Source organism: Haemorhous mexicanus, chromosome 5 (assembly GCF_027477595.1).
Source record: "Haemorhous mexicanus isolate bHaeMex1 chromosome 5, bHaeMex1.pri, whole genome shotgun sequence".
Classification (NCBI taxonomy): Eukaryota; Metazoa; Chordata; class Aves; order Passeriformes; family Fringillidae; genus Haemorhous; species Haemorhous mexicanus.
The window spans coordinates 4,582,342-4,598,617 of record NC_082345.1 but is presented as its reverse complement, the minus strand read 5'-3'; the positions used below and the strand labels follow the sequence as shown (position 1 = coordinate 4,598,617).

The following is a 16,276-nucleotide window of genomic DNA, read 5'->3' as shown; positions in this document are numbered from 1 at the left end:
CACAATGACTCAGCTGTGGAAACTCTCCAAAGTACTGGGACATTCACGTCTCAGATGAGGCAATTCATGTCGGCTGATTTGCCATAACAATGGATGTGAATTTCTTAACTGCCCAAAGACTTTTTAGATCTCATCCTGACCACCAACATTACAATTTATTTTATTTGCAAGGACACAGTGATCAGGAGCCCTGCTCTTGAAGCAGTCAATGCACTTTTTGGAGTTATTTGGACATTAGGAGTGGCGTGGCAATTATCAGCAGCTAGCAGCTTTTGTCCCAGGGGCAGTGTGTTTGGACACTCAAACACTGCACCTTTCAGTTTGAGCCCTCCCTTCATCTGAGCCCATTTTCTGGGCTCAGCCTCTGCCTGCTGCCTGCTTTGGAAGGGCTGTGTCATGCCTGAGTTCCGCAGGCAAAGCTTAAAACATTCTTAGGACATAATACTCCTCCAAACTGAGTGTCCAGGCTCTCACAGGTGTCATTACCAAAAGCCGTTTCAACTGCATGCTGCTTTACCAACTTCCACTTGGCAGATCTAGCTCCCGTTTAACCTCCAGTGTCCTTTTGCACTTTGCTCAGGTGGTTTCGTTCTCTCTGGGCAATTTATGGCTTAGAGGTTCTTTCTCCCTTCCTTCCTTCTATCGGGCAGTCACCACGCAAGCCAGTAATAGAAAGAGAACATCACTAAATTTAAACTATTGCTGAGAGCCTCTGCCACAAGCCAAGACACTGAGCCATTTGTGCCCTTCTGCTCAGAAGTCCCTACAGATACCCACATCCCCCCTGTGACGATTCAGGCCAGTTTTCACTGTCCCTGTGCTTCGACTGAAGACCTTGTACTGCTAAGAACTGAAGAGTTGTGCTGCCTCCGGCAGAGCCAGGCAGTGTGAGCAGGTTCCCCAGGGGGTTTGCAGCGGGGACCTCTCCACAAGGGCAGCTCTGATGGGCTCCAGATGACCCCTGTGAAAGCCTCCCCACGGCTCAGCGGGGGCTGCACAGAGGTCCCTGACACGGGCTGGGAGCGCAGCTGCGTGCGGACAGTTCAGCCTCACAATGCTTCGCCCCGAAGTCACACGCGAAGAGATCCGCATTAAGGGACAAAGAACCGGCAGCGAAAACCCCTCGGGGCCTTTCTCCCAGCCCCCTCCGTGCCGCGAGGCGGCGCAGGGCGGCTCCGAGTTTCTCTTTCTGTGCCTGCTCCCGGCCGAGCGAGAAATGAAAACTGGGCGGCTTTGAAAGAGGGGCGGGCGCTGCCGCTGCCTGACGCGGCGGGGCCGCCCCGCTCCGCTCCGCCCGCAGCCCTCCCGAACCCCGCAGCCCTTCGGAACCCCGCAGCCCTTCGGAACCCCGCAGCCCTTCGGAACCCCGCAGCCCTCCCGAACCCCGCAGCCCTCCAGAACCCCGCAGCCCTCCGGAACCCCGCAGCCCTTCGGAACCCCGCAGCCCTCCCGAACCCCGCAGCCCTGCCGCTCCCCCGGATGAGCGGTGCGGGCAGACGCGGTGCGCCGTGCGGTGCTGCCCCGTGACAGCCGGTGCGCTGCGAGAGTGAATTGGTAAGAAGGCTTTTTTTGCTGCTTTGTGGGATTGGATGCCGGAGGTGCAGCGTCAGGAAGGGAGGAAATAGAGAGGGAAATAATAACGGAGAGTAGTTTGGTAGCTAAGTGGGAAGTCTCCTTGCGTCCCATTGAGGTGTGGAGGTGATGCGATCTTAGGCGCTTCCTTCCCCTGGAGGGTGGTCGTCGCACTCTCTGCTGCAGCCAGCACCTCAGGGGGACCATAGAAACATAGAATAGCTTGGGTTGGAAGGGACCTTGAAATCATCTAGTTCCAGCCCCCATGCTGAGGACAGGGACACCTTCCAGGAGAATAGATTGCTCAGAGCCCCATCCAGCCTGGCCTCCCTGCTGCAGCCACTGCCTGCCTTAGCATCACCTGCACCCCGGGATTCCCAGGGAGGAAAAGGAGCTGACAGGGAAGGGACAAGAGTACCAAGCACCCCAGGATTCCCAGGGAGGAAAAGGAGCTGACAGGGAACGGACAAGAGTACCAAGCACCCCAGGATTCCCAGGGAGAAAAAGGAGCTGACAGGGAAGGGATGACAAGGGCCAGAGGTGGGAACTCTTCTCGGGCACAGTGAAGGGACAGCTCGGGGTTTGTGGTGAGAAGCTGATGTCTTGGGAGGGCACATGGAGACTGGAGCAGGCCAGGGAGAAAGGGAGAAAGGGCTGGCTGAGGAAGAGGAGTGTGAGGGTAGGTGATGATGGGCTGGAGGGTACCAGGAGGGTATCACTGCTCCCTGTTCTCTGCCCAGAGCTGGTGCCAGCTGGGGCACTGAGGTACCAGTCTGACCCCTGACCTGCAAAGGAAACCAAAGCAATGCTGCTGCTCCAGTGAGAGAGGAGAAATGGGGGGCAGGAGGAGAGCCTGCTGCTCAGCTCCTTGGCTCACTCACCTGTTGTTTTATGTACCTGTGCAGGGAAAAGGAAGTCAAGTGCAAGTCTTAGGAAGGCTGTATTTCTGAAAGCTGAAACGAGGAGGTTCCAAGGGTTGGGAAGTTCTGTTTTATCCCTGCTCCCACAACAGGATCCCTGGAAGTGGTGACTGGGAGAAAATCTTATGGAACCAGAGACACAAACCCACTTGTATCCCCCTGCACCTTCCTGCCCTAAGATCTTTCTACCTTTTCCTCAAAGCCGTTCAGTGCCACGCTCGCTCTTTAATCCCACTCTTAGTCCTCCCTTTCCTGACCAAACCTGTGTCTTGCATGTTTTCTTTATCCCCAGTACATCCCTAGCTATGTTTAGCTACCTCTACACTGCCTGCCCCTCTCCTTTCTGTCTCTTTCAACATCCCCACTGCCTGGGAGCATCACCTACCTCCTGGATTCTACACCAGCTAAACTCCAGCTCAGCTTTCAGAAACCTGAACCTGTCGTTAAATCATCCCCAGGAAAACAGGCAGTCAGTGTTCAGGCTCTATTTTGGAAAAATAGAAAAAAGAGAGAAATCAGATTAAATTTATCTTTTCCTGTGTAGCTGTTCTAATCACCATGTTTGGGTATAAAAAGTAATGCTCTTGAGTCTCTCTTTCAGCGTTTGGCTTTTTTTCCCCTCAAAAAAAATTCTCAGCAAATTCGACAATATTTGGTGAATCTTAGTGTGTGACACTTAGAGATCAAAAGTAATCTTCAAAAGTAAACAGTCAAAAGTAAGTTGGAAACAAGTATACTTAAGCTTAAAGGTAATGATCAGGGAAAAAATCCATTTCTAGCTTTTCTGCCTGAATCTTCAGTAACTTTGATATCTGACACTATCAGGCATAGTTAACCCAAAACCATGCTTTTAACACAAAAATTTTCTTTTTTTTTTAATGAAAGGCTGAACAAGGATTTTGCTTATTTCCCTATCTTAGTAGCTTTTCTTCATTCTTTCAGTGCTTGGCCTTAGGTTGATTTTATGTGCTGTTTAATATTTGTAGAATAATAATTTCTGAGCATTTTTTGGGTCTCCACCCCCCCTTTCCCCGTGAATATCCACTTTTTTCCTGATTCTGTCTCCATGTTGGCAGTGGGCTTTTAGAAAGTTTCATTTTTGCATAGTTGCATTTGAACTTCTTTGATTGTTTTGTTTGTGTATTTTTATTTTGCTTTAGTAGCTGAGTCCCAGGAGACTGTGGGGGTAATGGTCTGTTGAATACTCCCATAAAAATCAAGGCATTATAATGGTGCTCTTGTGTGAACAGCTACTTTGCCTGTGATCACTTGAAGGAACAGAAAAAGAAACTGGTTTGTTGGTACTTAAATATCTTTCAAAATTACAGTCCAAAGTGCCACAGTAGTGCTGTGTCTCAGGGCTTAAAACCAAGGCAGGGAGCCCAGTACAGAAACCAAAGGTGCTTATCTGGCCAGAAGAGAAGGTGAAGCTTGACCTTTTCAATACTTGGGCTACTTTTTTTTGATAAAATACTGCTTTTTACAAAGCAGAGGAGTTTTGCAACATCTGCTTTTGGGCAATTTTAATCACCTTATTTACCAAATCTTCCTGGACAGGGATATGAGGAGTTCCTTGGCTAGATGGAGCTGTTTCTGTGGAACTGAAGGCTCATTTATTTATTTATTTAGCCACAAGAGGTAGCAATTGTGGTCAGACTCTGTTTCTGTTCCCTTAGCAATAGCCTGCACACCTCAACACCCATGTTAATTCAAATCCCCCACATGCTCTTGCAGTAATCTTTCTGATTTTATTGCTTTTCCAGGCTGGGCTGGATGGGGCCCTGAGCAGCCTGATCTGGTGGGTGACATCCCTTCCTGTGGCAGGGGGTTGGAATTAGATGATCTTTAAGGTTCCTTTCCAACCCAAACCACTCAATGGTTTTTTTATTTCACCTTTTTCATAATGGAAAGGTCTCTTCTGTCCTTGAGCAGTGTTGTTGATGGGACAAACGAGTGGACGTCAAGAAAGAAGCAAGAAACCAGAGGTGGCACCAAGAGAGGTCATGGAGGCAGAAATTGAAATACAAAATACTAAAGAGGAAACCAAAGAGGTGAAGGCCAAAAACCAGAAGCTGACATCAGTCTTTGGTCTGGCAGACTTAAAAAATGGTAATAATGTTTTGCTTACTCTTCTCTGTCATATTTTCTTTTTCTCATGCCTGCTGTTCCCTTCCCTGTCCATAGGCTTAATTTTCTCCTATTCCTTATCCCTGCACTGAGGAATATACAGATGATTCTTATTTTGCCTTGCAAAGTAACCATTCTGAGTTTTTTTAGAATGGAATGCATGAAGATCTCAGAGCTTTTTCCATATTTAAGTCCTTAAATTGGCCATGGCATCCAAAAATGCCTAGCTGCTGGCTCTGTCTCTCTCCAAACACAGCCAGCATTGCTGGATTTGCTAAACCATGGACTAGGCACAGGTTATTCCCCTCATACAGGCAGTCTTTGCCTCCTGTTGTTCTATTTTATGTTTAGATGTGCTGTGAGAGGACTGAAAAAGAGGAACTGGGAGAAATCTGAGCATCATTAGCCAGGTTTACTTGGATTTTTTCTGTCAGTTGCCAAACAAAACCAAATGTTATCTGCTTGAACATCAGAAGAATAGATTGAACACTTTTTCAGGTCTGACCAAGATGCTGAGCCTGTACACTGAACGCCTGAATATGCACAAGAAGAGTTTGCTAATTTCAAATAACTTTCACTTTCTTTTCTTGTGCCTATCCCCAGGCCTCACTTGGTCTTTTTCTCCCCTGCAGAGGCCATTGGACTGTACAACCTTGGGCAGAGCTGCTGTCTGAACTCCCTGCTCCAGGTGTTCCTCATGAACATCCGCTTCACCAGGATACTCCGGAGGTACCTCCTGTTGGAATCCCTGAGATTCCATTGCTGCACTCCTGTCTCTCCTCCTTCTGTTCTGTGGGATGTACTAGGGAAGGCTTGCATCCCTGAGGTGCTGTCAGGGTGCTTTTGGTCCCTCAGCAAGGTCCCTGCCTTGTCATGTCTGTCATGCACTGACAGACCCAGGTAGAAGTTGCAGTTTTCAGACTTGTGAATCTGTTTCAAGTCCTGAACTGTCTTTATGGCTTGTATCTCTCTCTTTTCCCTAACAGGATAAATTTATACAATTTATAATTTTAAAATAAATTATAATTAATACATTTAATTATAAATTATAACAATATTATAATCTTATTATATTTAATATAATAGTTATGAATAAAATAGAATCTATTCTATAATTATATACAACAATATATAATTATTATAAATATATATTATATATTATTATATATAATTATATATACTTATAAATAGAAATATATAATTACAAATAGAATATAAAAATATTAAACACATATTACATTTATATATTAATAATATATTATAATATTAGATATATACATATAATATAGAATAAATATAATGATATAATAAACTATAATATATAAATTATAATTTGTAAATTAATTTATAATTATTATTTCATACATTATTTTATAATTTTATATATAATAATTATATCTGGTAATCCTATTTATTTAATATATTTATATATTATAGAAATAGATTATAATGTATAACAAATATCTATAATTTATAATTATATATTATATATAAATGTATTATTTATATTTATTTACATCTATTTTTTATATATTTATATATATATATATATATATATATATATATATATATATATATATATATATATATAAATTTATTCCAGGATTACTCACAGACTCTATAATAAAGGATATGTCATGTGTAGCCATATCCACTATTTATTTTGTCACTTGAAGCTCTGGGCCCTGACTGCCCTGGCTAGCCCCCGACAGAGAAGTGTAGCTGCAGATAATGAATACCTAGCATTACTTTGTTTTGCCTGACTGTTGTCCTTGTGTGTTTTGAGGAGAATTTGGGCTTCTGTCTCCCTCCTGACCACATTAATAACTGGTTTGATTTGCTTTCAGTTTACTCACTTCACTGCAGATTTAGTAATCGAAGTGGATCATTCCTATTCAGTCCTTTCTTAGATGCTCACTGCTGAGCAGAGGAGAAAAGACAAATTTCAGACATGCAGAAATGATAAGTGTCATCAATGGGCAAAGCTAAATAATGTAGACTGTAGGTTACCATGCTTATTTGAAGAAAGAAAAACCTGTGGGCTACAATGAATTGAGGGAGAATTAAGATGTTTTGTTGGCATGTAGTTGAAATTGGGAGCATTATGATATATGTGCCCAAGAAATTCTGAGGGCATGTTGAGAGTGAGGACATCAATGGGTAGGAGGCAAAAAAGGTCTGGAATTGGCTGTAGCTCATGTTGTTTCTAAAGGCCAGAAAGCACCTGAGGTCCTGCTTGGCTTGTCTCTTATTCAGGAGCAAGCCAACTTAAAATGTTGGCCTTTTATTTAGAGCTGCCAGCCTGCACTGTGGGGTTCCCTTTCCCTTTCCCCTTCTTTTCTGAAAACGTTCCCATTCTGGTTCCTCTTGAGCTGCTGTCTCTGCCACTGACCTGTGCTCCTTCAGGTGGGATGTCTGACATTTCTCCACTGAACCTCTAAGCACCTCTGGTGTTGCTTCTCCTCCTTCCAGGATCACAGTGCCATCCTCTCCTGCCCAGAGGAGGAGCAATGTCCCGTACCAAATGCTCCTGCTGTTGGAGAAGATGCAGTGTGGCAAGTGCAAAGCTGTTGGTCCCACAGAGCTGGCCTGCTGCCTTTCAGAGCACAGAGTGGAATGTAAGCAGCCCTGCCTCTTGCCCACCTCTGCCTGCATTTATCCAGCACTTACAAGCAGCCCAGGCTCCAACATCTCCCCCAGGAATTCAGAAATGCCAGGAGTTAGGTACACAGTGACACAGTGCTCCTTGTAGCTGCCTCCCAGCTGAGTGCAATGCTGTGTCTTACTTGTGAAGAGAGGGGAAAAAAACAAACCCTGCTGGATGTATTTGCTGATATCCAAAGATCAGCAAAGAGAAGATTCAGCTAGGTGAATCTGCTAGAAGATTCAGCTGGGGATGCTGTGCAGGGCAGAGAGGACAGATCATGGTTTGATTTGTCTTGCCCTACTGGCATCACGATAGTGAAATAGCTGCTGTTACTTATTAGAAGAAAGGGATGGTGTGGAAAAGAGAATGAGTTTGCCCAGATCCCCCTCCTGCTCCTTCTTAGAAGGGCAGAGAGAAGAATTTGCAGGCTAAATCTCCCAGCTGGCCAAAGTTCTAAAAGAGAGAGGTTTTTAATGCGTGAGTGACCAGCGACAGTGGGATGCAAGAGTCTGTCTGTGTACAATACACAGGGTATAACCAAATGCCCTTATCTTTGTCATATAAAAGCCCAAACAGCAGTTTTCAGAACTGAAAGGGGAGGTGCCCTGACCTTTATCAAAGAGGAACACAAGGCAAACTCAGTATCCCAGTTTGCATCATTTTTCTCCTGACTCTGAGTGGCTTTGCAGTCAGCCATCTCCCTCCCAGTTAGAGAGAGATGGGGATCAAGGGGTTTATCTTATCTGTGGTGTGTGAGACATGGGGATAGGTCCTGCTGTCATTTTAATCTCAGCACTCAGGAGCATTTTAGCCTTCCTGGGGCAGGAGGGATGGGGAAAACAGGTCTGTGGAGTAATAAAGGTGAAAAGAGAACAGAAGCTTCCCTGTATTGTTTCTGAGGAGGATTCAAACAGGGCTCTTTACAAGGGCATGGAAGGACATGTGAAATAGAAGGGATAGGATAAGGGGTTATGGCTTGAAATGGAGAGCTGGTTTAGATTGAATATTGGGAAGAAATTTTTTACAGTGGGAGTGGTGAGACACTGGTGCAGGATGCCCACTGTGGGTGCTGTGTCCCTGCAAGTGTTCAAGCCAGACTGGAAGCTGTTTGCTGGTCTAGTGGAAGGTGTCTTTGCCCATGGTGGGGGGGAGTGAACCATATAAAATTTAGGGCTTCTTCCAACCCAAACCATTCTCTGATGGTATGAAATGCACTCCCCAACTCAGTGAGCCATCTGAGCCCTCCTCTGGTAGGTATTGAGCATCCTCTTGTCCCTGCATCTGGTGACACTGGGTGGTGCAAACACTCCTGTCTTCTCCCACTGCCTGCTCAGGTCACTGAGAAACTGCAGCTGATGCTCAGTCCAAGCTCTGTCCCTGCAGGGAGGAGCAAGGGACAAGAAACGGGGTCTGAGGGAGGGATAATGAATCTCCCTTTGCCATTTGTGGGAAATCTGTGCCTGGTGCTGTTCATGACACTGACTGAGGTTGTGTTTTCTGCTCGTGCAGTGTTTGTGCAGCATGACGCTGCTCAGCTCTTTCTGACTCTCTGGAACTTGTTAAAGAAGCAGATGAAAAAGCCAGAGCTGGTAAGGATGGTGACTGAAATGAACCTTTGCCCCTTATCACATGTGGTTTCCTCTGCTCCTTGAAGGATCCCATTCACTGGCAATTGTCCTAAGTTAAAGTTTAAAAATTATCTTTTCTTTCATTGTATCTTTCAAATGGGACAGAGAATTTTTGTTTTATAAGCTTTGATATTTTGAATCACAGGTAAATTTTTCTCATCCTGCTTCCAGGGCATGCCAGTGTCCATTCTAATGGGAGAGCTGATTAATAACTAAAATATTGATCTTTTTGCAGCATTGCATTTAGTTATATTTAATTTCTTTTTCCCCCCAGATTTCTGTAAGCATTTATTGGTATATCTTGACAGAGCTTTTCCATTCTTTGAAGTCAGCCACGTGCATTTCACTCTAATTAGTCACAGATAGTATGTGATGTATACAACAGTTCCTCCCATGGGAATGGGAAGAGAAAAGTGACTCTTCCCTGACTGACTGTCACAGTTTTAGTAATGCAGAAGACAGGCTCCTGTTGCAGTTTCAAGCACAACAGAACAGTTCTGCATCAAAGCAGATATTTAACTCTCTGATATTACAGGCTGTGTCTTTCCTCTCTGTTAGGGAACGAGGGGAAGGAGTTGTTCTCCTTTAAATTGTGGCAAGTACCCTGTCCTCATAAGTCATTGTCACATATTGGCTCCAACCTCAAAGGAATAACCTTGCTTGAAATGTGTGACCACAGACACTTGCCCACCCACAGGGAAACAGCTCAGCTGTCTTCTTCATAAACCTTGTTTTGGCCTTTTTTTTTTTTTTTCACCCCTCCAGGTTGAAGAGCTGCGTGATTTGTACACGATCTGCATACAGGAGCATGTGGCCTGTCAGAAATGCTCTTTTGAAGTAAAGAGCAAAAGCACCATGTTAACCCTTCCACTCCCTGTGCTGGATGCCAATTCTCACAGGCTGAAGACTCTGGTAAGTTTGGCAGCAGCACTTTTCCTTAGGGGATGATTCCCCCTTGTTCACAGTGGATTTTTCAAATGCCAGTGGACCACTGGACCTTATAGATTCTCTGACCACTTTACACTGTTCCAGCATAAAGAAGCTGCTTTGAAAACCTTTAAGGCTTTGAAGTAGGTACAAAAGACATTTATACATCAATACCTTCTTTGTGGAATATGTGTGCCCCTTTTTTTCCCAACTTTTATAATCACAACAGCAGCATTTGGGAGAAGTGAGGTACCTTTTGTTTCAGGCAGCAGTCTTTTGTCCTTTGAATAAAACATGCCTTCTGTAACTTTGCTGTTTGCTTGGACCCTCTGAAATAATGTAGAAATAAAAATCCAGCTGAAGGAATTCAGTTGAAAGAAGTCTCTGTCTTCTTAGGAGGACTCTCTGCAATACTTCTTCCGTCCAGAGGAGCTGACTGGACAAAACATGTGTTTCTGTCAACAGTGTGGGAGGAAAACAGCTTTTCTGCAGGTAACTGGAGAATTATTTCCCCATGTCTCATACCCAGAACTCCCTTGGGGACTGGGGAGGGTGGGGAAAGGACTCAACCATAGCAACTTTAAGAGGAGATCAACAGCTCAGATTTGCCAGCACAGCAGTGCTGTGAGATGAAAACCACAGACACCTTTCCTCCTGTTAGGAAGGAGGTCCTGTGGTCTGATGTCTCAAGGAAGCTGATTTGCCTCTAGTGCTACCAGCATGGGGCTAGGAAAGCACATGAGAGGTGAAGCAGCCCTTGAGACAGCCAAGGCTGGGTGCTGATGACACTAGAGCTGAGAAACTTGGCTGTCACAGCTCTGCCTTGTGTGCAGATGGGCTCCCAAGGTTTGGCATCTGCTGTCCGTGGAATTGGCAAATTTTCCCTGGGGCACTGGCTGTTCTCCATTCTGCACACACGGGCTGGCAGTGGCTGTTTGCACCCCACCTCCCCAGGGTTTGGCCCCAGTTTTCAGCTGCATTTTTGATTCTTTCCAGAGCATGAAGCTCGTCCATCTGCCACAGACCCTGACCTTGCACCTGAAGCGCTTCTGCTTTGAGAGATCCTCTCGCACACACAAGCTGAGCCACTCCCTGCCATTCCCACAAGAGCTTGATCTCAGGCAGGTCTTGACAGAAAGTCAGTGCCAAGCAGATGACAGTGAAAAGGTGAGATACTCCTGTTCACAAAGGGCAGATTTTCTTCTCCTCTCTGCTTCATTCTCATAAAAACTTAAGAGATCACACCAGTATTTCTCTCAGTTCAAAGTACCTGTCTTAAAAATTAGTGTCTCAAACTTTGCCTGTGCCTGGTTTGTCTCACATCCCATAGTTTTAACTGGTTCAGCCACTATTCAACATTCTGTGCTCAGATTAAATCACCAAAGGCTCCATAGCTGGAGCTTCCTGCCTTAAGGACAAAAGCCAGGCTTTGCAGATCTCACCTGTCCAAGACAGGGCAACTCTGCTCTGTATTTCCCATGCAGTATTGTTGATATTTTTGGCCACAGAATTTGGTACTGTTGGCCACACCAGCTTTGCTAGGTAGCTGAGATGGGTCTGCCCCACTGTGGGTCTGTTTCTCTTCCTGGGAAATAACAAGGGGAAGTGTGGCAACAGCAGAAGTCGCTGCTGCAGGGATGGCTGTGGTGAACCTCTTTGCTGCTCCTTTGCTGTCCTGCTGCCTTTTTCACAATGCTCTGGTCTCCAGAGGATGGAGGCTGCCAGCCCATAGCTGATGGGCAGAACTGAGGGTAGGAGCAAAAAAAGGCAGGATTCTCAAGGCCAGTCTGATCTTTTTCCCTTACAAAATGCACGTCCTTGCTGCCCTGGCTGCTGCTTCTCTAGGGTGAGAATTGCTGCACTGGAAGTGTCTCTTTGTGTCTCTTGGCAGGCTACCTGGCAGTATGAGCTCTTTGCTGTGGTTGCTCATTCAGGGTCAGCCAGCTGTGGCCATTACTGTGCCTACATTCGGAGCCTCACAGACTGTAAATGGTACTGCTTCAACGACTCTGAGGTTTGCCAGGTGAGCAGAGCCAGCCACGTTCCCTTTGTGCCCTCCAGGACACCCCTTCAGCTCTCATCCACTCTGACTGGTGCTGACTAGAGAGAACAGGAAAGGAAACTGAGGCTGCAGAGCTTTATCCACCTCTGCTACAGGATGCTCTGGGCTGAGGGCAGAGTGACTCTCACTTCTGCACCAAACGAGGCCTCAGGTTCTGTTTTGTGTGGGATCCTCATTCTCTGAACCTGAGAGAAGCAGAGAAAAGAATGATCAAAGCAGTTCTTAGCTCATTGGCTGCTCCTGTGCAGTGCCAAAGCAGAATGCAATATGGGGATTGTGTTTACCCAGAGTGATGGGGTTGTGCTTCCTTGGCCTATCAGGGCCAAGGGCATGTCCAGACTGTCAGTCAGGAGACAGTGACTAAATTTTGTTCAGTGGAGTTGAGTGCTTGTGCAGTTTCAGTTTAGATGAGGCATAATAAAATAAATATAATATAATGTAATATAGAATAGAATATATAATATAATATAATATAATATAATATAATATAATATAATATAATATAATATAATATAATATATATTATATTATATAATATAATATATATTATATAATATAATATAGAATAGAATATATAATACAATATATAATATAATATAATATAATATAATATAATATAATATAATATAATATAATATAATATAATATAATATAATACTATGTTATATTATATTATATAATATATAATATATAATATATAATATATAATATATAATATATAATATATAATATATAATATATAATATAAAATATAATATTTAATATGTAATATAATATGTAATATAATATATAATATAATAATGTAATGTAATATAATATAATATAAATACTATACTATTATATATACTATACTATACTATTATATATACTATACTATAATATCATATACTATAATATAGTAATTAATTAGCCTTCTGTTATCTCAGATATCCTGCCAATCAGGCAAGAATTACTCCAATAGTTTTGTGCATTGCAGAAAGCAGAAGCATTCTGAATATTGCAGAATATTCAGGATATTTGCTGAATATCCTACTTGATGCACCCTACATCTGTTTAATGCATACTATTGATGATATTTTTGCCCCTGACAAGGGGGAGAGAATGATGCATCTGACTCCATCTTATCAGAAGGCCAATTAATTACTTTATTATACTATATTATTCTATATTATATTACACTTTGTTACATTACATCTAAACTGAATCTGCCAAGCACTCAACTCTGCCTGAATCTCGTGACAGTCAGCCCACAGTCCCAACTCACACACCCACCTGGCCCTGACAGGCCAAGGAAACAAAACCCCATCACTGTGGGTAAGCAATCTCCACATTGCATTCTGCTTTGACACAGCAAATGAGATAAGAATTGTTTTTCCTTTCTCTGAGGTTTAGAGAATGTGAAACCCAGAAATATTCTTGGGGAGAATTGTGCCTTGCTTTTCTCTGTGAAGAGAAATGTGGTGACAGTATACATTCAGAACTGCTTTCCTCCAAGAGTAAAAGCAATAAACCAATTTATTGAAAGGTGTTTAGCTCCTGGAAGTGCCACTTACACCACTCCTATGAGAATTCCTGAGTTGGTATCAGAATTTTTCCATCTCTTAAGAGTTTTTACCAGCCTCCTCCTGTGTGTTTTTCTTCTCTAGGTGTCATGGGATGATGTTAAATGCACCTATGGACATTCCAACCTCTATTGGTATGCAAATGTATCCCTGATTTTTCCTAATGCTGCTCTGGACTTTGCAATGAGGGTAGCAAAGAGAGGGGAGACAAACTGGTCTGGGAACTGCCTGGGGTGTAGGGGGGTGCAGGAGATGTTAGTCAGGATTTTTCCATGCTTTTTTGTTTTGATGCATGGTAAGAAAATGCGCCTTCAGGAGGGAGATCTCTCCTATAAACCACAGCACTGCCAGCAAATCTTGGGGACACTGGAGTTGACCAGCTTAGTTGATCTAAAGCTCAGAAAGCTGAGCAGGAGCAATTCTGGGATGTTACCTGCAACCTAGATCTTCAAACACACCTTGTGATGTGCTTTCTCTTTGCCTCCACAGGAGAGAAACAGCCTATCTCTTGTTTTACATGAAGAAGCACCCTCAGCAGCCCTGGCCAGGAGTATCAGCATGTCTCTGACAGCTGTGCATTGTCCTGGAGCTCAGCACCTCTGTGCCACTGAGGACATGCACAAATGTTTCACAGGAAAGACATTCTGCACTCAGCAACCTCAGGCTTCACATTTTGTGAAGAAAGTGCAGCAGACACTCAGCCAGAGAAAGGATCTAGGAATTGTTGCAACCAGAGAACTTTTCTTTTGTGATTTTTTTTTTTTTGTATATTTATGTGACTCCACATGTTCATCTCTTTAAAAGATGATGAAGTTAGTCCTTGTCTCTGCTGCTTTACTATTTTCCTTAGTGCTGATGCCTGGATCCCATTCCAGGGGAAGTGTTTGGCCTGACAGCCTGTGTGATGCTCCAGGGAGGTGTGTGATATGACTGGAGAGCTCTGGGAGCCATACAGAGCCTGGAAGAGCTTGGGATTTACTTTGTCCTTTTAGCACCATGTTGGATGCTGGCAGGCTGGGAAGGAGACCCCAAAAATCACCCCAGAAACAACTGGGGGAAGGATCAGAACCCTAATGGCACACACTCCTCAAAACCTCCCTGGAAATGAATCACTGCAGGGGCTGGGATGTGTCAAGAGCTGTTTTAAATCAGGAGCTATCAGAGCAGTTCTGATTTCCAAGATGAGTTTGTTTAAATTTGTGCAGGTGATTATGATTAAAACAGGCTTATCAGGCTTTTAGATGCATTTTCTTTTCTGTAGAGGAAAATATTCAGGGCAGCAGAGATTCTGGAGCTGGTTAGTGACTTTGCACAATACAGGCCATACATGGTGATAAGGGAAGTGAGATACCTTGATTGATACTGTGCTTGAATTTTTGGGATTTCTGGTTGTGTGGCTTTTAAAACACTCTTGCTGATCTTCTTGGATTGAGGATCCCAGCAGTTTGGGATCTGGAAGTACCTTCACCCTAATACACCCTATGTCTGTATCTTTACAAGGGTTTTTGGGAGATTAAGCAATTATGAAATTATATTAAAATTATATAAATTATATTAAACTATAAAACCAATGTAGATATACTGCCATCTATGTATAACCTAATTTTGTTTTGGTAATGATGGTGGAGCTCAGAAATCATGTCCATTTTCTGAAGGTAAACTGGAAAATCTTAGAGCATAGCTGTGAAATTACTCTTTTATGGTTTAGCAGGTATTTATTTTGGTATTAGCAAGGTCTATTAATCTATTCAGCTCTGTATTTGTATTATTTATTCTGTGATAAAAAACCCCCAGTGTATTATTTGCCATCAGGATGAGGAATTTTCAGCCTGTTCACCTTCAGGAATGCATTGCACCCTTTCTAAAGCATCTTGCAATGGGTAAGAAAACAGTTTCTGTTTGCTTTTCCAACACTTTGCCTCTGTGAAGGAGCTGAAAAAAGCTGCATTTTTCTTAGCTGAATTGAGAAGTGAATGGGATAAGACACTGACATTTCTAATTCGCCATAACTTGAAATTTAAAAACTTATGCTTCTGAAAAATGCCTTAAATGCATCATAACCTTCCAGGGATGTCACCCATCAAGGAAACAATTGCAGAGATATATTTAAGAATCTTTTCAATCTGTGAAAAAAACCCATTTAATTCCAATGAAAAGTAATCAGTGTTTTTTTGAATAAAATATTATGGGATACATCCCTTAAAATCAGTCTTGTGGTTTATTCTTGATCTGTTCTTCCTAAACACTGAATGCAGGTGGAGTATGCAGGGTAGAACTGCTGCTAATGTTTATGTCCAAGAGCCCTGGTGTCTTGGTTTGAAAAGACAGGTCTTTGTTCAGGAAGGCAGGAGCCTTCCTTGAAATGGAAAATGTAAACCCCCTCCCTCTGAATTACTGTATTTTTTGAAATTAAAAGGCTCTCAGGCAAAAAAATGGGAATAGGAATAACAGTTCTTAAGCAGGAAAATTAAAAATACAAATATAATAGTACAAACAAAAAAAAAAAAAAAAACCCAAAAAACCAAAAACCACTGCCAGAGTGAGAAGAGGAGCTGCCCCCTGTGTGTCAGGGTGGTGGCACAGTCCCATCCCAGGGGGGCTCAGGGTGGTGGCACAGTCCCATCCCAGGGGGCTCAGGGTGGTGGCACAGTCCCATCCCAGGGGGGCTCAGGGTGGTGGCACAGTCCCATCCCAGGGGGGCTCAGGGTGGTGGCACAGTCCCATCCCAGGGGGGCTCAGCCCTCCTGCAGTGCCAGCTGTGGTTCTGCTGGAGCAGGGATCCTGCACAAGGGGGGAGTTTTCCTCTGGAGCTCCAGGGCTGCTGGAGATGG

The 16,276-nt window shown here is 43.7% G+C and overlaps 1 protein-coding gene across 1 annotated transcript; it reads left to right on the top strand.

Annotated features, from left to right (window-relative positions):
* Positions 1-1,283: 1,283 nt before the first annotated feature.
* Positions 1,284-15,653, top strand: USP18 (ubiquitin specific peptidase 18). Its single transcript, XM_059848069.1, has 11 exons — positions 1,284-1,554; positions 4,425-4,601; positions 5,252-5,348; positions 7,092-7,237; positions 8,776-8,855; positions 9,660-9,806; positions 10,218-10,313; positions 10,818-10,988; positions 11,713-11,844; positions 13,530-13,579; positions 13,935-15,653. The coding sequence occupies exons 2-11, from the start codon at positions 4,433-4,435 to the stop codon at positions 14,011-14,013; spliced, it is 1,167 nt and encodes a 388-aa protein (XP_059704052.1). The 5' UTR covers positions 1,284-1,554; positions 4,425-4,432; the 3' UTR covers positions 14,014-15,653.
* Positions 15,654-16,276: the final 623 nt, after the last annotated feature.

What these genes read in the sequence shown, in the direction of transcription:
- USP18 (XM_059848069.1), top strand. Translation starts at nt 4,433, where the DNA reads ATGGGACAAACGAGTGGACGTCAAGAAAGAAGCAAGAAACCAGAGGTG. An exon ending in TCTGGCAGACTTAAAAAATG is followed by an intron (nt 4,602 to 5,251) that starts GTAATAATGTTT and finishes TCTCCCCTGCAG; the next exon opens with AGGCCATTGGACTGTACAAC. An exon ending in TTCAGAGCACAGAGTGGAAT is followed by an intron (nt 7,238 to 8,775) that starts GTAAGCAGCCCT and finishes CTGCTCGTGCAG; the next exon opens with TGTTTGTGCAGCATGACGCT.